This window comes from Ixodes scapularis, unplaced genomic scaffold (genome assembly GCF_016920785.2).
Source record: "Ixodes scapularis isolate PalLabHiFi unplaced genomic scaffold, ASM1692078v2 ptg000712l_1__unscaffolded, whole genome shotgun sequence".
NCBI lineage: Eukaryota > Metazoa > Arthropoda > Arachnida > Ixodida > Ixodidae > Ixodes > Ixodes scapularis.
Genome location: NW_024610026.1, coordinates 988,250 through 1,013,598, shown reverse-complemented (window position 1 = coordinate 1,013,598; position 25,349 = coordinate 988,250). Strand labels below are relative to the sequence as shown.

General features: G+C 44.6%; 1 protein-coding gene across 1 annotated transcript in view; it reads right to left on the bottom strand.

The window, feature by feature from the left end:
• LOC115310340 (zinc metalloproteinase/disintegrin-like) overlaps window positions 1-25,349 on the bottom strand; it is a 94,786-nt gene that overhangs the window by 17,635 nt on the left and 51,802 nt on the right. The window contains exon 12 of the mRNA XM_040210336.1: window positions 1,598-1,762. Coding sequence (XP_040066270.1) covers window positions 1,598-1,762 — 165 coding nt within the window. The remainder of the gene's footprint in view (window positions 1-1,597; window positions 1,763-25,349) is intronic.

Sequence of the window (25,349 nt, the reverse complement as noted above, 5' to 3'; positions counted from 1 at the left end):
GGGGAAGTGTGGAAAAGGTGTCCTGCTTAAATTCCAACGAATTCCTGGAGGAAGGTTCGAGGGAGGCCAGGATTCGGTCATTATAATTAATAATATTTCCGCACACCGACGAGTCGCAGACGCCCCCTTGTCCCAGCGGCACTCTTTGAAGTACTTACCACCACACAGTCCGGTCTTCATTCCATTTTAAGATATGTTTTTAAGTTTAAGCCTGGCAGGAGAGCTTACCTTAGTGAGCATAGCGCAGTTGTACTTGCGCGGCCTGAAGCTACCACCTTAAAGGAACACCATTCTCAGGTTCTTCAGACAGCGGCGCAAGAAGCAATGCAGAAAATTCAACGTGTTGAAGCGTGGCCTATGTCCGCAACCATTTCAAGTACATAGTGCCTGCCCTTCAAACTCAGTAGATGTAACTCGCATATTCGTGTGTGGAATACACGAGTTTCAAAATCAGCATCCTGCTTTGCAATTAAAATGTTCATGCCATTAAATTCATACACCTAATTGAAATATAAATTATCCAACACGGTTTCACTGTCAAGCCTTTAGTAAATGTTCGTTACTATTTTAAAACCGACAAAAGACATATCCATGGCTTGTTCGAGCTTACGTATTATTGTCTAAGAAATCCCTCCAAATGCACGAGAAAACCAGTCACGCAGTGCGCACATACAGTTAAAAGTCGTTTATGACTTGCAAGCAACTTAGGTTTTTAAAAAGGTAGTAACATATGAGTTAGTAGTAACAGTAAATTCACAACTATGAACGAATTAAAGTAAGTGAGCCTTGCATTTAATTGAATGGCGTTGGGATTAAACAGTTGACTACTTGAGTTAAATTCGTTAACACTTGGGCTGAATTGGTGTACAGCTGAATTAAATTCTGGGACACACGGAATAAAATTTCCGGCACCTAGATTATTATGAGCGGGAAAACCAACAGGGTTCCCTCAATGCATTGCGTCAGCCGTGGCGTAGTCAAAGTGGCTTTTAGATATCGATGTTATGTTCACATCCAACTTAAAATCCTCGTCTTGCAGAATGCTCAATATTCACCGCAAGGTAGCCCCTTAAATCAAGGGGAATGCAAATGTGAGAAGTGTCTTTAGAATGCGATTAAGATGCAACAACCATCTCTCGGATACTTGACCCATACTCATTAAAAATGATTTTATTCCCCCTAGAAAATGAAGTCTACTTTCGAAACTAACTGATGAAGAGGCTGCCTGACCCGAAACATTGCTTTGGGTTCCATTCTCCAAAGAGGTATTTCAAAGGCTAATAGCCCAATCTTTTTGAATGGTTGGTTTAGTGAGTGAATAAAGCTTAAATGGACACTTCAACAAAATTTTAAATATATCCGTCGTGTTTAGAAATAGGATGAATGTGATCCACAATATCTGTAAATGACATTCGCAAGTTTCTATTTTGAGCCTGATGGCTGTATTTTGCGTCGTAAACGGCCCACTCTGGCAAGCGCTCGGAATGCAACCAAGAAAGCGACGAGGGTAGGACACAATACAGCCTCTAATCTAGGACACAATGGAACATCAATGGGAGGCCAGAATGAAGCAATAGAAAACAATAGAAAATCGTACCTTACAAACCCTTTCAAGTGAGCCAAGGAGCACTTAGACCATTGTCCCATTCTGGCGCCAAACGTAACAGGTGCCATTAGGTAGCCGGCACGTGGGTCGCAGGTAACATTTCTGTAAGCCGGAGTGCTGTATTTTGCCCTTAATCCGTCGTGCACCATTCCAAGCCTGTGAAAAAATTCAAAATTTCGAGATAGATCTGTGACGTGGTTTTGAAATCATAGTTCGATGCAGGCACCACGTGCATCCACGTGTGATATATGTGAAACACCTGTGAACATATGTGATAAGTGCGGGAACTCGCGTAAACACTTAATATCAAGATCTGGTTCTTGTTTCGCGTCACTGTAGAGTTTGTAAGCTCGGTGGGTGTTCAAAATATCAGGAACCTTGATAACTTAACTCAGCCAAACCAATCGCTTTTGAATTGAGAATTTCTTCCAAGCTCTAACGACATCCTAAGGACATGAGTTGTGCCAAGGGGTAATCTTGTTTAAATTGTTCCGCCTAAATTTTTTTTAGTCGGAAAAACAAAGCCTGCATTTTTTAACACTATCATTTCGCGAGTGAGCGCTAACGGTGCTATTTATATACCCGCAATCAGAGTTGACCGTTATCGGGTTCAAACTATATAAAAAAAATATTCGGCAAGTTTAAATGGGGAAATTGTGGAATACGAAGTCTACGAATACATCAAGATTAATGGCGGCAGCTACCGGAAACGGGCTCTATTTTTGCAATTAAATTGCAAAAAATATTTATTAAACGTTGAACAACATAACGCTTACTTCTGAAGGAATGCCCTCTGGTCAGTGACCAAACATTTGACATTGGAGTGCTATATTTTTCTTTTTTTTTTTTTTTGCTATACAAAATAATTTTAGTTACGCTGCATTATATTTAGAGGGGTTTGAATGGCCAACGTCTAGAAGCCAATACATTTTACAGTTCCAATGATCGTTAGAGTTTTCCTGCGCTTTAAACTCTACTGAGGATAGGAACGATCTGACAATCACGAAACTATGTCACTGTTTGAAAGTATTTTTGTGCACTTCCAGGTAACGCTGCCATTGTTTTGGTTGCTTTACTTTTCACTCGGAAGAAATTGCCCACGCTTTTCATTTGTTATCGGTTATCGTCCTTCGCTGAACTGTTGACAGAATTCGTAGACTCTTGACCGTGATAGCGTGTGTTTCCCGATAATGTGCTTATAATCTTCCCGAATCGCAGCTAGTTTAATTTTTTCTTAACCAGAACTGTAAATATGCGCCGCTCTTACATAGATACAAAGACATTGCCCTAAGTGGTAGTTGAAGCTGCCGGAGATGCGTGAAATACGTCATTAGGGATGCCGAATGTTTATTAATTACGTTGACGTCCTCAGCAAGTAAGTATAGTCGTGCTAGCCTTGTTCAGGAACACTTTTTTGAGAAAAGGCCTTGGTCGACCTTGAAAGACCGTGGTATATATGTATTTATATATCTTTTATTTCAGACACAAAAAAGGGTCTGGGGGGCTGGGCCAAAAGAAGACGAGTTGTCTTCTGACGAGCCTCCAGCCCCTTTTTCACAGCACTCGGAGGAGACACAGGAAAACAAACAGAATAAATATACAAAGATACAGCAATTTTAAAATCCACAACAAACACAACAACACACAACTGTCAACTTCTTACTAACTGCAGATCATGAGTGATTTAGTATATATTCTACAATCCTTTTTTTTTTAAATGGAAAAACGAAATGTGTGCTTGGGCCATTTCTGCTATGTTTAGGCGTTTCCTTAGTAGATCTGATGCGAGATATGTAAGGTGCTGTGTACCGTAATTAGTTCGAACCATGGGTTTCGTATAGGTACTGTGCATTTCTAAGACTGTAATTCGCCGAGGTTTTATTGAAGATATAAAGAAAGGGCGCTTCGTTTTGTCTAGTTTGATTAAAAATAAAAATAGATAATTTGAGAAGCAGAATTTGATCTATATTTAATATTTTATACTTTTGAAATGCTGGGAATGAGTGTTCGTACCTTTTAAGGTTCTCAATATAACGAACAGCCTTCTTTTGCAAAATAAATAGTTTTTCCTTATTCGTTTGTGTAGTGGTTCCCCATACTAACATACAGTACTATAAGCGTGAGTAGACCAGCGAATAATATAATTGCAGTTTCACCCTTTTTGGTAGTAATTGTCGGAATTTGTTAATATTCCTATTGCTCTTGCAATATCAACCCTCATTTTTTCTATGTGTACAGTCCAACTGAGTGTTTCTTCAAACCATACACCAAGAAACTTGTGATATTTAACGCATTCAATTTTTTCCCCGTCAAAAGAGATATTCAATGTACGCGAAATAGGTCTGTTTCTTGATCTGAACAACACATATTTTGTTTTACTAGTGTTAAGACTAAGCTGGTTGCGCCTTAGCCACAATAATAATTTACTGAGCCAACTATTTGCAAATTCCTTGAGCTGATCCAGATTTCCACTAGAAAAAAAGACATTGGTATCATCAGCATATAAAATAATACCACGCGATTCAGGTATATTCACAATATCGTTTATATAAATTTGAAATAATAGAGGCCCCAGTATGGAACCTTGCGGAACGCCATATATTATTGGTGCGAGTTTAGATTGAAATCCATTAAGTACCGTATATTGAGAACGCGAATATAAATAGCTGCGAATTAATTCTAGTGCATTACCTCTAATTCCGCACGCCAATAGTTTCTCCAGTAAACTTTTATGTTTTATTGAATCAAACGCTTTTCTGAAATCCAGGAAAATCCCAATGGTATCTGCATGGTTTTCTATATTAGTAATTATTTTATCTTTGATTTATATTAGGGCTGATTCGGTTGATTTCCCTTTCTGAAAACCAAACTGTTTGTCAGTTATAATATTATTAATAGTAAAAAACCGGTAAAATCTTGAAATAATTATGTCTTCTACAACCTTGGAAAAAAGTGGTAGTACAGATATAGGCCTGTAATTATTAAGGTTCTCATATGTGCCTCCCTTGTGGATAACACTGACTTTAGCAATTTTCAATTTTTTCTGGGAATATACCGGAAACCAATATTTTATTACAAAGATCAACAAGAGGAGGCCACACTAACTCCGTTACCGCTTTAATAGCGGTAACCTTGATATCATCAACACCACTTGCGCAGTTATTTTTAGGGACATTAGTATGTTTCGAACTTCTGTTTCATCTGTTGGTTCTAAAAATATTGAGCTCAATACCGGTACAGATGAGTAATGGTTGTCATATACGGTCGCTGATTCACATGCACCAGATGACAGAAAATGTGTATTAAATTTATCTGCCAATAAAGCTTGCGTATATAGAGTACCATCTATTTTAAGTTCTTTAGGGATGAAAACCGGATTTATTGACATTAGTTTTCTCATAGTATTCCACAGCTTAGCTGGGTCTTTATAAATTTCAGAGAACGTAGATTTAAAAAAAGTTTATCTTCGCCTTTTTAATGTCAAGGGAAGGTTTCTTTCTGCATTTTTTATATTCCATAAGTAAATTCTTATTTTTAGTTTTGATAAACGTTGGAAACATCTGATCACGTCCTTTGATTCGGTTGTAAAGTTCCAGGGTTACCCGTGGCTTCCTTGACATTTTATGTTTTTTAATCTCCGCTTTTGGGAAAGCTTTATTATAATATTCTTGAAGCTTTGATATAAAAATATCGTAAGATTTTGTCGGGTTAGGTTCCTTAAAACATCATCCCAGTTTTCTGTCAAAACGAGATTATAGAAATCTTCCAAAGTGGTTGCGTTTATGAGTCTGAAAAATACAGGGTTTTTGCGCAGGAGATTGTGTTGTGAATTGTGTTGGGGAAAGAAGCAAAAAAACGGTAAGTGGTCGCTCAGATCTGCAGTTAGAACTCCAGAAAATACATCAGTATTTTGGTAATTCGTTAAACAAATATCGATTAGTGATTCCGTACCTTCAGTTACGCGAGTGGGAACGCTGATTATATTTTCACATCCACTTGCTTGAGCGATTTCTAATAATGCTACACGCGCAGGTCCATTGGCCAACAGATCAATGTCCATGTTTTCAACTAAAACTATTTTCTGATTTATCGACATAACATACTCAACTAATTCTTCAAGAAAATTGAAAAAAAAAAAACATTTAAGGCACCTGAGGGTGGACGGTAAACCGCAGCTATTATACAACCTCCGTAACCCACAACCAAAGATTCAAAATCATTATTCATACAAGTGAAATCATGCAGTACATGGTAGTTTAGTTTGTTTTGAATGTACAAGGCAACACTGCCCCCCCCCCCCCCCCCCCCCCCGGCAAGATTCGCGGCAGATAACTTCACATTTATAATCTTGGAATCGCACAATGTCCGATTCTCCTGAGTACCACGTTTCGGTAAATGCAAGAACATCGAACGGAGTACAAAGTGAATCTAGGAAAAAACATATTTCATCAAATTTATTCCGCAGACTCAGTGCGTTTAGGTGAAACAATTTTAGTGTTTTTGCAGTGACTGCTTTATCAGTGATGCACCGATTGAATAACGCGCTGTCATAGTACGTAGGCTCATTATAATCGCCCGCCATTGTTGTGTTTATTTATTTAGTGGCTTTATACTTCCGGAATGTTTACTCAATTTTAGCTAGATCATTATCATTGTCAATTCGGATAGGGCGATCGCCGGGTTGCCTTCTTGACAAAAATCCTTCCGCCCTTCTGCCAGACAAACTGATAACGTCTTTCCGCTGCCTTCGTCTTTGCCTGCCAAAGCAATGTTTTTGTTTGCGATGTTAGGTTGTCCGTTAACCAGATACCCGACGCGTTATCTTTGAGTACAGCCCTTGCCTGGAACCATCGATCTCTAGTAAGTCGGGACGTGAAACGAACGAGAATCGAAGGAACTTTATCTGGCTTTCCGGGCATCCTGTGCAACGCCTCTACATCGTTTTCAGTCAGTTCAGCAACGCCTAGCTGGTCTGATACTTCTTTGAGTTTGTGCCACAGGTTCCTTTTTGGGAGACATGGAAACCCATGCACCTCAAGGTTCTGTCTGCGGCTGTATTGTTGAAGCTCATTTACTTCCCGTTTTAAAGCTTCGACTTCTCTTTGGGTTCCGCTATTTTCCAGTCTTTCAACACGTTCCCCGAGTCCTTTAATATCTTGGTTTTGCTTTTTCATTTCCCCAAGTATCTCAAGATATTGGTCTGACATGTGCTGCACATACAGCTTAATTTTGTCGACTGTTTCTTTTATGGAGAGAAGCGCGTCCACTTTCGCTCCGATTGACATTAAGACATTCAGTTTTCTTGTTATTTCGGCCAACTAATTCTCGGTTTTCTCTACCGGATCTTTTGATGAGGTACCATTTATCGGCGCCTGAAAACATCTGATATTCCCCGTTATGCCAAAACGTTTAATCAGCCCTTTGGTCATACAAGCAGACGGTGAATGCACTCATCTTTAGGGGTTTCGCTGAGGCTCGTTATAGCAACGAGAGTTTCTAAAACGGTTGTCCACCCACCCCCTTATACTAATATTGTAGAGACTCGGAAGAAAATACTGCACCTCGACCAACAACCACTGTACAACCTTCTAATATATATAATCTCAGGAAGGCAGAAGCTCAGCGACCGCTTTCAGTGATGATTATATTCGAACTGGCCCGCGGTTGCGAGCACGGGCCACACGAGCTATCGGTGATGACGATGATGGGGGAGATATGACGATGCTCGATGACGACGATGAGGGTCTTCATCACATTACCGCCCTCCTCGGGGGGGGGGGGGGGGGGGGGAGCTATTGCAGTGGTGGGTGGTACGGTTTCAAGCGGTTCACGTGTAGAACTTCCGAAGGTCGGCGGCGGCCATCCGAGGAGGAAGAAATGGGCTCAGCGAGGTAGGAGACAGGTGATGTTTTCTCGGTGATTCGATAGGGACCGATGTACTTGTGAAGGGACTTGTCCACTCGGCCAGGTTGTCGAGCTGGTGTCCAGACCCACACAAGGTCACCAGGGGAGTAAGAAGTGTTTGTGTGGTGCTTGTCGTAGCGGCCCTTGGTGACCTGTTGATGCCGCGACTTGCGGAGCTGCGCGAGCTGGCGGCATTCTTCGGCGCCAAAGATGAAGTTCTCTAGCAGTTCACTTTGATTGTTGATTGAAGGAGCGACAGGAAAGATGGTGTCCATTGTGCATGATGCTTCGCGTCCGTACACTAAATAAAAATGGGAGTAGCCCGTGGTAGACGGGAGGACAGTATTATAGGCAAAAGTTACGAACGGGAGTACAGTGTCCCAGTTCGTATGGTCGGGGGAAACGTACATGGATATCATTTCTGCAAGGGTCTTGTGAAAACGTTCGGTTAAACCGTTTGTCTGTGGATGATATGATGATGTTGTTTTATGAATTACGTTACAGGCTTTCAGAATAGCTGTAAGTGTACTCGAAAGAAACTGCCGTCCTCGGTCGCTTAAGAGGACTTGTGGCGCACCATGACGTAGAAGCAGATACCGTGGAAGCCAACACTGCCAACTCCCGCGGAAAACGGGCGAAAAGTGATTGCAGTGCCCCTGGCGAGCTCGGAGTCTCCGCTAGCAGACAAATTCTCCAAAATGCATTGGCTTTGCCTATCTCCGTGCGAGGTGACCAACGAAAAAAAATTCTCACGGACATTCGCTGCTTTGAAAGTTAAAAAATGGGTGCCAGCTCATGAGTGAAGGACATTCTCTTCGCGTGGGAAAGATGTTACAGCTTTCTGGCTGTAATTTCGGAGTTCTCCCGAAGAAAACATTCTGTCACAACTCATGTAAGCCAAGCAAAACACGAATGTATGCCTTCGCGCTGTTTCGTGAAAAAGGGAAATTTACAAACATTTCAGAACATAGCTTCGTTTCAACTTTATTGTTCTTATCAGTCAATTCGTTCTGTCGTTGCAATTCCCATTTCTCATGAATGTCTCGCTTATAACCGTTTCGTCGAACAGGCGAGCTGGCTAATACCGTTAAGATCGTCTCCGGATGAAGAAGCAGAAGTCAATTTCGAACCACGTACGTTACGGCGATGTCAGTATGCTCCGAAAGAAGTCGTTGTGCAAATGCAAATCTGACACGATTATAGATTAATAAAAGCGGAGTTACGAAAAAAGCAGACTTCTCGCGCTTGCAAAGAGAGAAGGGGAGAGCGTCGTAGCCCCGCGAAAAAAGGTGATTTCAGTCACGTTATTTACAGTGCGCAAATTCCGATTGTTAGCGCGGGGACGACCAACATCTTCTTCTTCGCTTTTTTTTTACTTCTACGATAAAGGCCGACACCCGTTGAACCGTCTCCACTCTCCATTTTTGAGTCTTCTTTCTTTTATATTTTTGAGGCGACGCCACTCTGCCGCGTTATTTCTTCCTCCTGCTTATATGTTGCTGTGCAATTTTTTTGTTTTCTTTTTGCTTTTTTTTTTGCCCGACGTGTAAATCATCGCGTATCCTTGCTTTGTTTGGCTTAGTTTTTACTCCCTTTCCTTCGCTTCGGCGCTTTCCACCCCCGGTTCGTCTGCGCTAGGCCCGGGCATTTTGATGGCCGTCTGCAAGTTTGATGTTGCTGTTGTTGTTTTCTTCCACTGTCGTCTGCGATAACCTCCTATTTTCGCCTTCGATTGAGTTTCTAATCCAAATTCTCATACGTGCTTTTTGATATTTATTAAATATATTAAGAAGTGTAAGCTCGTTATACATTTCTATTCGAATTTTATTTGTGTACTCCGGCCGGCACGTCTGCTACGGGTCATGGTTTGTTGATGAACCGGCCGCATTCGAGCATACACCAGAGCATACTTGGAGATGGCGGGCATGCTATGTGCTGCCTACCATTGCACGAACAAGTTTGTCCGATGTGGTGGAAAATCTTTCTTCTGCTTCCTACGTCAACCTACGGACACCTACGTCAACAAGTACTTGAATGCACTTTTAAACTGCTTCGTCAAGCGAGCGAACGAACAACCCCGCCAAAGTCACTGGAAAAAGAAATTCGAAAGCGAAAAAGGTTACTCACTGCTAGCACATATAGAAGATTGCTGCCTGCGACCAAAGCATTTCTGCGACTCTTTTTTACCGTGCAGTGTGAGCTGGTACTACGTTATTTATTTCCCCAGTTTTGTTTTTAGTTCGCACCTACGCCGCGAAAGCAAATAAAGAAATGTACAACAAGCAGCTAAAAAAAAAAGGACGCTTTCTTCTTTTTTTATTAGTTTCGTGTGTTGCTTTCGCTTTGTTTGTCCTGAACTCAACACCGGTGGCGACCACCAGCTATTCAATTGCTGCTTTCCACTTTTCTTTTTTTTTCTATAAGTGCCGCAACGATAGTCGCCGTTGAAATAGTTTTTTTGCTAGCTTCTTTGTTTTATTCGCCGTTGTTCGCTTCTCTTTCCCGTTTCTTTTTATTTTCGTCGGGAAAGGCGACACCATTTTTTCTGCAAAGTTCGGTAAGTGTTTGCACGGTCATTTTTGTCCGTACTTTTTCTTTTGTTTTTATGCTCCAGCAGCTCGTGCGCTTGCTCTGGTAATATTAACATGTCGTTTTTGCATGTTTTAATGATTACAACGTAGTTCGAGTAGCTGAACCCAGACGCGTTTCAAACGCGTGTGATCCCTGAGAGGTGTTTGAGACCGCTAAATAAACTGCTCTATCTTTGTTTATGCGCGCGTTGTTATTCGATTGTCGTTGCAGTTGCGATCAGTGGATTCCGCTTTGTGAGCGGACTGACCGTAATAAGTTGTTTCTGCTGTTAGTATGACGAAACGGGGCTCGTAAAGCTCGAGGACGTCGCGGAGCCTATACTTTTCCATTGCGTCGACTGCTTCCGTAGACTCCGAGTCCGCTAGAGGCGCCACTGTCACGTTCGCCGCCGCTCCTATGGGTTTTCGGAGCAGTTTCCAGTATTGGCGAAGCTATATCGTATTTGGTAGAAGTATGGTGTGTACAAAGAATTGAAAAATTTCTTCCGATGTCGCAGAGGTCAGCGCGGCAGTCGCGGCGTATCTAGTTAAGTGGTCAACGGCCGTGACTATCCAGCGATGACCATGAGAAGAAACGGGGAACGGACTGAACAAATCGTTTCCTACTTGTTCGAAAGGCGCACCGGGGCAAACTAATGGTTGCAGCAAACGAGCAGGGGCAGTGGTTGGACGTTTTCTACGCTGGCATTTCAAGCAGGACTGAACGTATTTAAAAAGAGTTGTCTGAAGCTGCGGCCAGAAGTAGCGTTGCCTAATGCGAGCGTACGTTTTGTTAAACCCCATGTGTCCTGAAGTAGGGTCATCATGAAAACATCGAAGAATATCAGTGCGTATATTGCGAGGAACTACGAGGAGCCAGCGGTGTCCTGAAGGGGAAAAGTTATGCCGGTAGAGTATACCATCTTGGAGAGAGAAGTTCTGTAACTCTTTTTGCAACTTTTTGTGAACGAAGTTATTCGGTTTCTTTTGGTGGTCGATGATGCCTTTGATCCATGGATCTTTGGATTACTCATGTGTAATAGAGTCAAAATGAAGTGCTGAGACATCAAAAACGTCATCCATGTTTTCAAGCCGTTCATCTGGTTTGTCTACTGGACATCGAGATAGGCTGTCAGCGTCTGTATGTTTGCGCGCAGATTTGTATACTACTGTATAATTGTATTCCTAAAGCGCAAGCGTCCATGGACCAAGTCTGCCAGTGAGATCTTTCAAGGAAGAAAGCCGACATAACGCGTGGTGATCGGTCACAATAGTAAAATGTCTTCCGTAAAGATATGGCCGGAATTTGTTGATTGCCCAAACGACAGCTAGGCATTCTTTCTCGGTTATAGTGTAATTCTGTTCGGCGGCGGAGAGCATTCGGCTCGCATAGGCCACAACATATTATTTTAGTGTGTTGGGATCGCTCTGCAATAGAACAACACCAAGGCCATATCCACTGGCGTCGGTGTGCAACTCTGTATGGGCAGAGTCATTAAAGTGCCCCAGGATTGGATCGGACTGGAGAGTGGCTTCGAGAGAGTGAAATGAGTCTCGATATTCAGGGGACCAGATGAATGGTGCATTGGCATGTAACAACCGTGTAAGTGGGGCAGCCAGTTGGGCGAAGTGAGGTACAGAACGGCGAAAATACGAGCAGAGTCCTAGGAAACTACGAAGTTGTTTGATATTAAGAGGAACAGGAAATTCGTTTACTGCCTTGAGCTTGTCTGGGTCGGACCGAATGCCATCTTTATCTACTAAATGCCCAAGGATCTTAATTTGTCGAGAGGCAAAGTGGCACTTTTTTGTGTTGAGTAGAACGTTAGCTTTTGTGAGACAAACGAACACTTCGGACAGGCGAAGGAGATGGTCGTTAAACGTACGAGAAAAAATAATAATGTCATCAAGGTATCAAAGGCATATGTGCCATTTAAGGCCGCGGAGAACGTTATCTATCATGCGCTCAAATGTTGCCGCCGCATTGCAAAGGCCAAAAGGCATCACGTTGAATTCAAAAAGACCGTCAGTTGTAATGAAATCTGTTTTTTCTTTGTCTTCTTCCTTCATTGGTATTTGCCAGTAGCCGGTCTTTAAATCCAGGGATGAAAAATATTCGGCTCCTTAATTGTAGGGTGTCCAATGTGTCATCAATCCGTGGTAAAGGGTACACGTCCTTGCGAGTGATCTTATTGAGTCTACGGTAATCAACGCAGAAACGTATGCTGCCGTCCTTCTTTTTACAAGGACTACTGGTGAAGACCAGGGGCTCGAGAATTGACGGATGATCCCCTTACGCAGCATTTCTGACACCTCTTGGTCAATAATACGGCGTTCTGAAGGAGACACGCGATATGGGCGTTGGTGAACTATTTCTCCAGGAGGCGTATTGATCGTATGTGCTACCGAGTTTGTTGTGCTTGTGAAGGACGTGTAAACGTCAAAGCACGATTGGAAACGAGTTAAATAATTAATTAATTGCTTTTTATGAACCTCTCCCAGGTCAGAGTCAATGGCATTTAAAAGTATTTGGTTAGATATAACAGGCAACGTTGGAGGGTCAAAATGATGTGTTGATTCGAGCGAAGCAAGTTCCAAAGAATTTTGTGGTTCGATACTTGCGACGACTGTGTCCTTTACGAAAAGAAGTGGCTGGTGAGTAACGTTACATACAGGGAGTATCGTTTTGCCGTCGGTAAGTTTAGATAGGGCATAGGGTACGATGAACCCGTGCGATAGCAAGACGGTAGACAGAAGAGTTACTAGAAAAGTCCCCGAAAGGCTTGGTTCGCTCGAAAAATTCATCAGGAAAGATGCTAGCGGTTGAATGACAGTATCCTCACAGGCCCGTAATTTGGTTTCAACAATTATGGAATCAGACTCGTGGTTATTTGAATGCCCCAAACTGACGCCTTTGCAATTAATGACAGCTTCAGCAGATTGAAGAAAATCCCAGCCTAGAATCAGGTCGTGCGTGCAAGACGACAAAACCATGAACAAAACCACGTACTTTGTATGAAAACACGAGCCGTGCACTGAGCGGTGGGATGAATGATGTCTGTGGATGCCGCCCGTAATGAACAACCATGTAGCGGTGTTCTAATTTCGTGAAGACGTAAGCAAATGTCCTCTCTTATCACGGAAGTAGCCGCCCCTGCGTCAACTAAAGCGTACAGGAGTAAGCCGTCGATATATACCTCGATGAGATTGGATGGGTCAGAGGGAGGATGATGAAGACTCTCTCGTGACGCAGTTGGTCCTCCAACAACTGCGGAACCTAGTTTGCCGTATTGGGCCGCGCGTCTCTCCTCGAGGTCGTGGGTGAGAAAGAGCGAGGATACGGAGATGGGGAGCGGCGCCGTGGAGCTTCCGGACGACGTGCTGGATAGGGATCCGGGGGTGGAGACCGATCCCGCGGCTGGTTCCAATACCCTCTGCTGTTTCGCTCTCGACTATAGTAGTCGCGGGTTTCGTAGTCCTGATGTCTTTTTCGGCAAACTCGTGCCACGTGGCCGGTAATCCCACAATAATGGCAGATTGGACGCGGCCGATTTTGTCGTATTTTTTCTCACATAAGGGGTTGTAAATATTTAACAGGGTAACACTTGAGAGTTCACAGTTCATATTTAAAGTGGCTGTATGAAAGTTTAGTTTAGCGGTAGATGGTGAAGGCGGTAGAAAACGCATGAAAGGTCGTACAAGTTAGCGTGCTAAGCGTTTTCCTCTGAAGCCGATTGCACCGTCCTTTCAACGACTTCACCGTCACGTACAAAGTAGACGCTGTAGCGAAATAGTGCTTCAGACACGCCACAATTTGGTGCCAAAACCGGAGATTTGGGATTTGAGAAATTAACCAAAGAACAACTTGGATGTTGAGAAAGCGGAATGCTCGAAAGCAGAATACTATGACAATCAACGGGGAACACGACAGCTCTATATTTGCCACCAGTTACGTGAATTTCCTTGAAAGGTCACCTCCCAATTTCAATATAACTTTTTGCTATCTAGATTATGGAATAAAAAATCTTATTGAATCTTATCTGCATTACAGGTTTTCAAACCGGAATTCAGGTTGCTAATAACATTTCAAGTTATATTTCTTGTTTTATAATCTCAATAGCGAAAAAGTTAAATTGGGTTTTTGGGTAGGCGACTGATCACCCGCAACAAAGAATTGCGAATAGTCAACGAGGAGTTTAAGCCAGATATCAGCAATACTGATTTTCTAGACTGCGCGGCCATTGCAAACTGGGATGACAGAGTGCGTTGAGCACTTGGTGAGCCGCGCAGAAATATCATTCTTCACCGGGCGACAACGACCACAAGCTAAGCAGGGGTCGACGGCAACAGTGATAAAGCATCTCATATTAAGAAAGTGAAGCTCCCCAAGCTAAAACTACTGCAGTATCGAGGTGAGGGGGCAACCTTCCTGTGTGCGATTCGGCGTCCCAGTGCATCGCAATGCCAGGTTCTGTGAAGAATAAAAGCTTTAATACTTATGCTATCTACTGAATGAACTAGCCGCCATGGCCATTGCGGGACTGCAAGCAACAGTAGCATTCTCTGCAATTTCCTTTACAATCCTGACCCAAATAGCAAGCGATAATACCCAGAACGAGTCTAAAGCTTATCAATGACAAAGACAAAGCCAGGTGTAACGCGATCATGAATATGGAATATTCATGATCGCGTTAAAACCAGCATTGGCGTCTAACGTTCCTTGGGTACTCTGCGTAAGTCGCTCCTATAGGTTAGACATACCTCTAACCAGTTTGAGAACCGGTACCGTGGTGAATTACCATTGACTCCATTGCTATGCACATAACGTACGAGTTTGTGCGAAAATGCGATGGCACAATTGACGATGACGCAACTTGGACACCGGCTTCGCATTGTTAACAAATGAACGTGAGGGAGTCGAAAACGCTTGCGTTTTATACGAGTGGGGACCGAAAGAAGGTTATGATAAGCACCTCTTGAGCAAAGACCAGTGAGCCTGACGATAGTGGCTCAAAACTCAAAGAAAGCCATTGATACACCTTCAAAGCTTGAAATGCAAGCCAGCGTAACAAACAACCCATGATTATTTAGCAAGGGGCAATATCACCATTCGATTTCCACGTCCTTACTTCTGTGATCGCACTAAATGAGGAACAAAAGTCTGGTGCAAGATGGGAGAGGCCTCACATGCACCATTCGAGAACATAAATGAAACGACTATCGCAGCCAAGCGAGATCTCCTGGGTGCAGTGTATGACGTTCTTTACCCGGGTGCATTTGTCTTTAATAAACAGCATCACAGGTTCAACAAGTTCAGGGAGAGACTGGCAACATACTTACAATTGGTAACGCAGCGCCGCACCGAGCTTCCACAATCGGAAGCTAGGCTGTTACGAACCAGAGCAGTGCCTATATCCGAGAAATTATCGACGGTGGAACTCGGACGAGTTTTATCGGAAAGGCATTTGCCAGAAAACTAAGCTTGAAACTTGTTGGTAAACAAAGCGGATAGCTCGACATGTTCTCCACTAGCGGCTCTGACGAGTTCAGGAAGACGTTCACAGTGGCTAGCTTACAACCGAGAAGCCAGTACGCTGCGAGGTATCATGCTTTGGAAGACGTTGTCGTCCCTTTCTTTTGGCCGGCCATCCTTTAAACATTAGTCCAACAGTCAACTCGCACAACCATCACAAGGGGGATTGCCCACAAGTTGATGTTTCTATTCATTTAGGCGGAGGTCAGCACACGGCTGTTGGTTTGAGCTGATCAGATGTCGCCACCGCAGACGGTAAAACACGCTGCTCATTTTCAAACACGAGCCCGATGGCCATCATAACTAACCTGGGATTGAAATTGCGGGGACACACGCGAAGTGCGAGAAGCCAAGCCATCGTAGCCGTGATTCGAACCATCGCCATAGTTCAACAATAGGACGCGGCATTTATCGAACACCACGAATGAGCAGGCTTGTGTGCGGTCAGTGGGCCACACTTTGCCTCCCATCTTCGCTATACTAAAGCACACAAAGCACGTCAAAAGGATACAGCATAGTTAATGGCAGGGGGCGCTATGCCTGGCCAAAAGCATGACTCACCGTTCCAATGGAAGGGGAAGAGGCGTTCAGACGGTAGCGACCATGCCATGCGGAACCACTCCCGAGCGCGGCCGCTGCGGGAGCGGGGACTTATAATCTTCGATGAGCTTTTATGCACCTCGATATATCACGACCAAACTTCAGAGCTTACGACCGACCGCTAATGGCTTCGTGGGGAGCCGAATATGCTCCTAAAATGAGCGAGGCGCCTCACAAAAAGCGACCTCACTCAGAACAGTTCGGCGTTAAGTTTACTGACAGTCGATCCGACGGTACCAATATTCACGAGCGACTTTATAGTCGTGTGATACAACCGATTAAAATAAGTATTATACAAGTGAAAGACTACAGGAAAGTGATCATGTTTTTGTTGACCTTGCTGCAAAACATATCAGTGTTTTCTGTAGTCGTTGAAACGTACATTATATATTTAGTGATTGATATCATACAGCTATCGAGCCGCTCGCAAATGCTGGTATCGTCGGTTCGACGTCGGTGACTGAACGTCGAAATGCAGTGTTGCGATATTATGTTTTTGACAAGGGGCGTAACCACTACACCCGCGATTTCTGAGAGTGCTGGACAGAGTTCGGATGTAACAAGGTGACGCAAGGACGGTTAGATATTTGCTGTAGTATATGGCAACTTCAAAATTTAAACTCAAAATATTGCCACCTTGCCACGGCAGGGGTGATCGCTAGACATTTAAAGCGGCAGCGTGGCATTTTAGCTCGGACGTGGAAGAGAAGATACATCGTCTGAAGAAGCGAACGAGTAAGCGTGCTAAACGGCTTCTTCTAATGCATCATGAACTCTCATTTAAACGATTTTATCGTCACCCACAAATCAACAAAATCGAAAAAAAAAAGATTAAAGGGAGCAGCAGAGTTGGCGTGCATAACCATTCTAATGCTGCTTGTGGTGTATTTAAGAAAAAAAGAGCAGGTTACATAAATCAGCCCAGTTGGAACACGGCTGCATGCTGTCGCTCGGGTAGGCAGTCAGTCAAGCACTTCATGTGATAGTCTCACGCGCACGCTGCACGTCATGGCACGAGCACTGTGACACTTATAACATTTCCCCCGGCGTAATTGCAGAAACCAAAGGAAAAAAAAGCTCTGCACATGATGCCGAAAACGTTATGCGTCGTATCTGTCTGGAGGACGACAAAGTCTTGTGGGGTAGCGCTGTTGCGCAGCGGAATTGTCGGTTGCCGTTTGTGGGGTGGTTGCAAACTCACTGACCACAGGCTCGTCGGCGGAGTTTTCTGCATCCCTGAGGTCGGGCAGGAATCCGTCCGATGTGCGTTGCATCGAGTTTTCATGATGATGAAGCATCTGGTCTTGGTGACGGCGCCAGATATATGTGCCCCGAGCCGTTGTGACTCGAAGCTGGAACGACACTGGGCCAGATTGCTTTAGAATCCTGCAGAGAACGCATTTCTGGGAGCCTCTCTTGTTCCTCACGAACACATTGTTGTTCACACTAAAAATCCTTGCTCGTGCCTTTCGCTGCGAGGCCTGGACGAACTTTTATGTCCTACTCTTCCCCCAACGGAAGGCTTGATGGCATCAAGTCTTGTGCGAAGTCTTCTGCCTAAGAACAAACTGGCAGGTGTTTCTTTTGTCGTCGTGTGAGGGGTGTTGCGGTACGTCAGAAGAAGCGTTTGTACCATCAACTCCAGCGAGTCTTGCGGTCGTCCTTTCGGAGAGCAGACTTCAGTGTCTAGACAAACTTCTCGGCGAGGCCACTAGTAATCAGATGATAGGCTGCGCTCAAGATGTGACGACCTCCTAGATTCTTAATAAAAGTCTTGAATTCTGTTGAGACGAACTGGGGACCGTTGTCTGTAACAACGGTCCCAGGTACGCCAAAACAAGTCCTGAAGACGTTGGATCGTATGTTGTGATGTCGTATTGCCCATCAAATAGACCTCGGGCCACTTTGAGAGTGCATCTACGGCAACCAAAAACATCTTCCCCTTGACTGGACCCGCGAAATCCAAGTGCACCGTTTGCCAGGGCGATGTCGGCCATGCCCAAGGATGGAGGGGCGCGGGGACTGACTCGTTCCGCTGTTGATAGCATTCTTGACATGCTTTCACTTGCTCTTCCAGGTCATTGTCAATTGTAGGCCACCAGCTATAGCTCCTGGCTAGTTCTTTGCTTTTGACAATACCTGGATAACCCTGATGTGTCGCCTCAAGCAGGAGAGTACGCAGTTTTGGTTGTACGACTACCCTCATGCAATACATCGGACAGCCTTGATGCACAATGAGCTCCAGACGTCTGTCAAAAAAAGATTGATTTCCTTGTCAGTGAAGGACGATGGCCAGCCCATGCCTGTCAAGTCGAGCACTTTGCTCAACATAGGGTCGTGGCTTGTGGCACGAGCAATGCCACGGCTGGTAACATGTAGCGCATCTAGACGCAGTGAATAAAAAGTTTCGTTTCCTTCGGTCGAATCATCTTCCACAAATTCAAGTGGCAATCTTGACAAGCAGTCTGCTTCAGCGTTGTGCCTTCATTTCTTGAACTGGAGCTAGTAGCTGTACGTAGATAGCGTCACTGCCCAGCTCTGTATCCGTGCAGCATCCATAGCTGGAATGCCTGTTTTCGGGCCGAAAATGGTTTGCGAAGGCTTATGGTCTGTAATCAAGGCGAAGAAACGGCCGTAAATATACATGTGACATTTTTTAACTACAAAAACCAAGGCCAGTGCCTTTTCAATCTGACTGTAGTTCTTTTCAGCCTCCGATAAGATACGAGACTCGTAAGCCACAGGTTGAACCTTTCCATCCAGCGAAACTTGCAAAAGAACGGCCCCTATGCCTTATTGCGATGCGTTGCAAGCGAGCTGCAGAGGCCTCTTTGGGTCATAATGAACTAAGATCGGTGGGGAAGTCATCGCAGCTTTGATTTTCTGAAAGGAGGACTGGCGAACTTTGTGTCACGTTCATTCTTCTCCTTGTCTCAGCAGCTTGTACAAGGGGTGTGCCAGTGTGGAGAGTTGCGGGACGAACTTTTCGTAGTACTTCACCATCCCAAGGAACGACTGCAGTTGCTGCTTGTTTTTCGGAGCAGGAGCATTCAGTAGTGCAGACACTTTCTCAGGGGATGCGGAAACACCTTCGGCGTTGATGACGTGGCCTAGCTAACGTGGTTCGTGCTAAAAAAACGCGCACTTGTCAGACCGCACTCGCACACCACGTTCTTGCAATCTCGACAAGACAGCTTCGAGATTGCTGAGGTGTTCTTGCTTCGACTTTCCTGTGATCAGGATGTCATCGAGATAGCAGCTGCTACTCTTCAGGCCCTTCAGCATATTGTACATATTTTCTGAAAGATGCCTGGTGGTGATGAGATTCCAAAAGCAAGGCGGTTCATGGCGTACAGCCCTTTGTGCGTGTTCAGCGTTAGCAACTTCTTTGAGTTGCCCGCCATAACCACCTGTTGGTAAGCCCTGCTGAGGTAGATCTTTGAGAAGTCTTGTCCACCAGCTAAAGCCTCCAACAGCTCATCAATACGTGGTATGGGGTACCTGTCCACCTCGAGGCAGGGATTGAGCGTAGCCTCTAAATCTCCGCAGAGGCAGATACTGCCATTCGCCTTTACTACAGGTACAAGGGATGTTGCATCCTCGCTAGTAGCCACGGGCGTGATGACTCATAACTTTTTCATTTTTGCCAATTCTGTCTCGACTGCTGCTTGCAGTGCGAATGAAACGGTTCTAGCTTTCAGAAACTTCGGCTCTAAACCTTCACGAAGAAAAAGTTCGACTTGTTCTCCAGAAATGGTGCCAAGCTCGTCTTCGAACAGGTCGCTGTGATTCTCCAACAAGGCGTTCAACTTCGGTTTGAGACTCTCCGACGTGTCGAGCCTGTTGACAGACACCAGGTTCTTCCAGTCTAGCCGAATTTCTCGCAGCCATTCTCTGCCAAGCAATGCCGGTCCCTTGGTTTCCACGACCTACAATGGAAGCTCCTTACTTTGGTCGTTCTGTTGCACAAAGACCAAAGTGAGACCCTTCGGCTTCACTAAGTCTCCTGTATACGTGCGAAGTGTCATCGTTGTTGGCTGTAGCTGCTTTCTTGTGAACAGCTTCCGAAACTTAGTCAAGGATACAGAGACACAGCTGCTCCTGTGTCAAGTTCCATTGTATACTTCACACCGTCAATGTTTATGGGTGCGGTGATCGGTTCCAAGCCCGCAGCCTTAACCGCATGCAGAGATACCGCGTCGTGAACGAACGTCAGTGTTTTCACCTGCCTTTGTCGTTTCGATTTTGGCGGCTTCTTGTTACACGAACTGCAGGCGCGTTGAATGTGTCCTTTCCGGTTGCAGTTGAAACATGTGTCACCGACGTGGGGGCACGCATCTCTGCGATGGTTGGTCGAGTCACAACGGAAACAACTGGCCTGCTCTGGTACTTGCTTGTCGGTCCGGGCTTTGTGGTCGACCCAAACCTTGTGGACGTCTGGGATCGATGCACCGCTGGTGCGCGTTAACGCTGAAATTTTAGTCGCTATTTCCATCGCAAGAGCCCTCTCTATCGCCTTCTGGAAAGTCAACTTTTTGTCTTCTGTGAAGAGGACGCGCTGTACATCTTCTCGACGAAGGCCGCACACAAAACGGTCGCGGAGCGCCTCATCAAGAAACGCTCAAAAATCGCAGCTCCGTGCTGGATCTCGAAGTACAGCTACCGATTCGGCGATAGACTCGCTTTCTTCGCGCGAACGATTGTAGAACTTTGCCCTTTCCGCTATGACGGATTGCTGCGGCACAAGATAATCGCCCAGAAGCTTGAGTAACGCTGTAAGCGACTTTTGGGACGGTGACTGCGGGGCCGTGAGCGACATCAACAAAGCGTACGTCTTCGGACCGATGAGACTCAAGAGGTCATGAACATTCTTACCTTCGGGAACCTCGTTTACCAGGAGGTACGACGCCAGTCTTTCTTCGTAGGAGCGCCAGTCGCTCGTCGTATCGTCGAAAGACTCGATGAGCCCGATGCGGCTCATGGTCCTCGCTGACGGGTGGCCGCTTGATGGCCGCGCCAGGATTCCGAGGCTGGACAATCCTTGGCTCAAGTCAAGCCCACAGGAGTCAGAAGATGATCCAATCCATCGACCAAGGGCAGCAGAAATTCTTCGCAAAAATCCCTTCCTCGTCGCCAATAAATGTGGTGCATTTACAAGAAAAGTTGGTTACAGAGATCAGCCCGGTTGGAACACGGCTGCCAGCTGTCGCTCGGGTAGGCAGTCAGTCAAACAATTCACGTGATAGTCTCGCGCGCACGCTGCACGTCATGACACAAGCGCTGCGACACATATAACACTGCTGACAGCAGTTCTACGTTCATCCTGAAAGCAGGGTGTCGAACCGGAACCGAACCGAAAACTGGAACGAAGCAGTTATTTTTAGCCGAACCGAAACTGAACCGAACCGAAATCTTCACCGCGATCTTGGAACTGAACCGAAAAAAGTATCACAAAAACCGGTTCAAAACGATTCACGGAAATTTTTATTTTGGTTAGTATCACCGAATAAATGTTTGAGAATGAAAAATTGGAAGGTGGCATTTCTATATATTGATCAAATCGTCATATACAGAATTCCAGTGTGTGAAAAATTTTGGGATCTCGTAGCGCTTTTGTTTCGGCAGTATGATGAATCATGTGTCACATGGTCACTTGACGTGCATGGTGTTATGTAAAACCACTGGAACGCGTCTCCGACTGGTGTGTTTATCGCGCCCAAAAAGTGGTCCCTCAATTTCCGCTTGATGACTTCATAGAAGTGTCATGCTGCCGCCGGTCGCGATCCTGGCGGTGTCACAGCAGCGGTGGTTGATATGGCAGACGCCTGTTCTGCTGCAGGTCGCTCTCCAGTGTGGCACTTCACGGAAGCTTCGGCAGCCAGAAGTTGGGACGCCATGACGACAGCAACACTCGCGTTCGCTCGTGCTTTTCGCCAGCATGTTTACGACCAACAGCCAGGATCGCGTCATCCGGCAGCACAATACTCCAGCTTTTGTGACGTCATTTGGTGACACTTTGGGACTACTGTTGATGTTTGAGAGAGATGGGCCCTGAACGTACACCAGTCGGAAACGCGCTCCAGGCAAACTTGTGCTAAGACATGCTGTCAAGTAATGTCACGTCACTCCACACAGTGACGTCATGTGACTCATTGCGTCAAATTGATTTAAATTTATGGCGTCACTAGATTTATTAGCGTTGTTGACGCACTGATGTCGCATGACAGCACGGCTACGCACCGCAAGTCATGTTGCACCCTTACGTACTCGCTTGTCATGAGCCGGAGTCGAGTGCTTGGGTTCGTGACAATCAGCATCGCCAAACATTCGCGTAATGGGTCGTGTTCAATTAAAGATGAGAATAGTCGAACTTTAACAATGCCTGAAGCTCAGCCCATACTTTATGTTATGAAAATCCCAGTGCATGACAATGGTGAACACTGACATGTATATAATTAGCGTCGGTTCACGTGGCCCCTTATTCTAATTGCGAGTTAAGGGGGGGGGGACTGTTTATTTCCTTTATTTTTTCTGCGTCTAATGCGTATTATTATGCATTCAAGTAATCAAAGTCAGGGATTAGCTCTTTAGGGTATTTACTGAAAGTACAAAAAACGTTGCACGACCTATTTTACACGCACACATGATTGAAGCACCCAAGCATATTTTTGTTGTTCCTGAGCTGCCTCAGACAGTTGTCCCCGTTATGCATTTACGAAATGTATTATTAAATAAACCTACGTTACATAAAAATACAACTGTGTTTGGGAGGGATATCTGAAAACAAAGATCATAGTGGCCTCGGAGGGACATTTTCCCCCAAGTTTCGACCACCTCCGTATTTTGTTGATTTTGGGGTGCTAAATAAAAGCAATGGAAAATTATTCTAATCAAGTGACACAAATTAAATTGTTGAATTAACACCCACAACGGAGTAGGGAGTCCCTCGGGAAGAAAAAGGATAGTCTGAAGGAGCGACGAAAGAAGTAGGAGAGAAAAAGAGGGGGAGGGTACTTTTAAAAGCGTACTGTGTTGTAAAGGTTCCTCTGCTCTGCTTCTTCGGCAGACGAGAAAGCGTGGCCCCGGAAACAACTATCTTTGCAAAAGATACTCTAACCAGAAAGCGCGTTTTCTTTGTGCCAGATGCTCGCGCCGTTCCTCACGACGCTACACCAAGTAAGAATAATTAGTGTCTTTCAAATAAATGGCTTGCGCTCAAAGTGAACCTTCTGCAGCGTGCATTTTGTATTACTTGTTTTAATTTTCTGATTAAGAACAAATCGCAATAGAGCCTTCCGGAGAATCCCAGGAGACCTCGCGGCAGTGTGAATTGTGGGGCTGTTTCGATATACGCTCGTGCCGACTCGAATGCTTCGTATATCTCTGTAGCGACGCGGTCCATTCTTTCTTATCATTAGGAGCTATGAACGCCCAAAAAATAAAGCGAACATAAAAGAAGCTCATCGCATTCTCGGTTTTTCTTTCCTTCTGCCTTGTCTGTTTTCTAAAGCCACAGAACGTTAAATCAATCTCAACCTCGTCCTCACGTCCTTAGTAGGGAGTTTTCGTAGATGGTTTTCGCCGTCCGGCCACGCTCTCCGCAACCCGCTACGATACCCAGAACTCTACAGTCAAGGCCATGGGCGCGCAGGCGCAGTAGATGCTTCTTCATTGCGGACGGCATAGCGGAGGGAAGAACGCGGTCTATGTAAGCTCCCCATTAATAGGGAGTTTTCGTAGGCCGCTTTTCCCTCTCGTTAAACATTGGCAACATTAAGCAACATTTACTCTTATAATCGAGAGCAAAGAAAAAACGCATTTTGCGTTTTCCCATAGGAATGCATTACTGGAAGTCAAATTTAGACTGCTTGCTGTCTGCTTCAAAATGCAACAGCACACTAGCGCCACCTGAACCTCTAGCGTTTATTGTAATAACTCTATGCCACCAACATAGTGCGATGACGTTACGTTCACACCATGTTAAACAGTTCAGTTTTTTCGTGAAATCCGATGTTCGCAACATTAACAAAAGTAGATATCCGAATTGCAAATTTGTGCAGTATAGTTTGCAGTTTCGCGATGATATATAGCAGACAAACATAATGTTAGAGCTCATCACTGAAAGCAAGAAGTTGTAAAGTGACTGCCAAAAACAAGTGCACGTCCAACCGACTGTAACATTAGCCCCCCGAGGCGTTTTTTCCCGAAGTTTCGAGTTCATGTATACTGCTGGCCAATTGTAGTTCAAGTTAGTGATATAAAAATCTTCGTCTGTCCTTCGGGTTAGTTATGTGTATTTAGAAATATCATTTCATCGCTACAAATTTCTTTTTGCGTTAAGGCGTCGCGCATCGGGTTCTTTTGAAGATTCCCATTTATTATCGTTATTTTTCTGCCCATTTCGTGCACGAGCCGCAACCCGGTGTTTCACACTGCCAAACGGCAAAATAAAAAGGAAACATGTTTTTGCAGCCCTCAACTGCTGGTGTATTCAAGTATCGTCCTCCCGTATCGGTCTCGAGCAGTTACGTGACATGGTAAAAGAGTGCCGCATAAGAGGCGGGACAGAGAAGAAGTAAAACAGAGGACGAGCGATATCTTGCAATTAAAAATTTATCCCTTTTATGCGCTACTCTTATATTATGTCTGCCAACAACTAACTAGCCCTTCAATTCATTATTTTCAGTTATGTGAACTTAATGCAGCCACATTTATTGATGATAATAAAACTATACTTAATTACTGACTGAAGGTTTTGAAACATAAATGAAGGGTCAATCACCTTGAAGATATACACGCATCATAAGTAAATACACCCGCAAATTATCTGAAAAATGATCTGCAAATCTTTTTTTGGCATTTTTATTCTCGATAGGCTCGAACTGATATGTAATAGCGTTAAATAACTGTGTTACTCACACATATCTAACTTGTGAAACATATAGAACTCTAACTAAACACGAGGAAGATACATAGAAAAGGGGGACCGACAACAAAGAAGTCTTCGTTGTCCGTCCACCCTTTCTATGTGCCTTCCTCGTGTTTAATTATTGTTACCAACACGCTTGTTTTGTACTTAATAGAACTTCGTTATTGCCTCTCTTATGTGAGGAACAGCAATTTTTCGTGCCTTAAG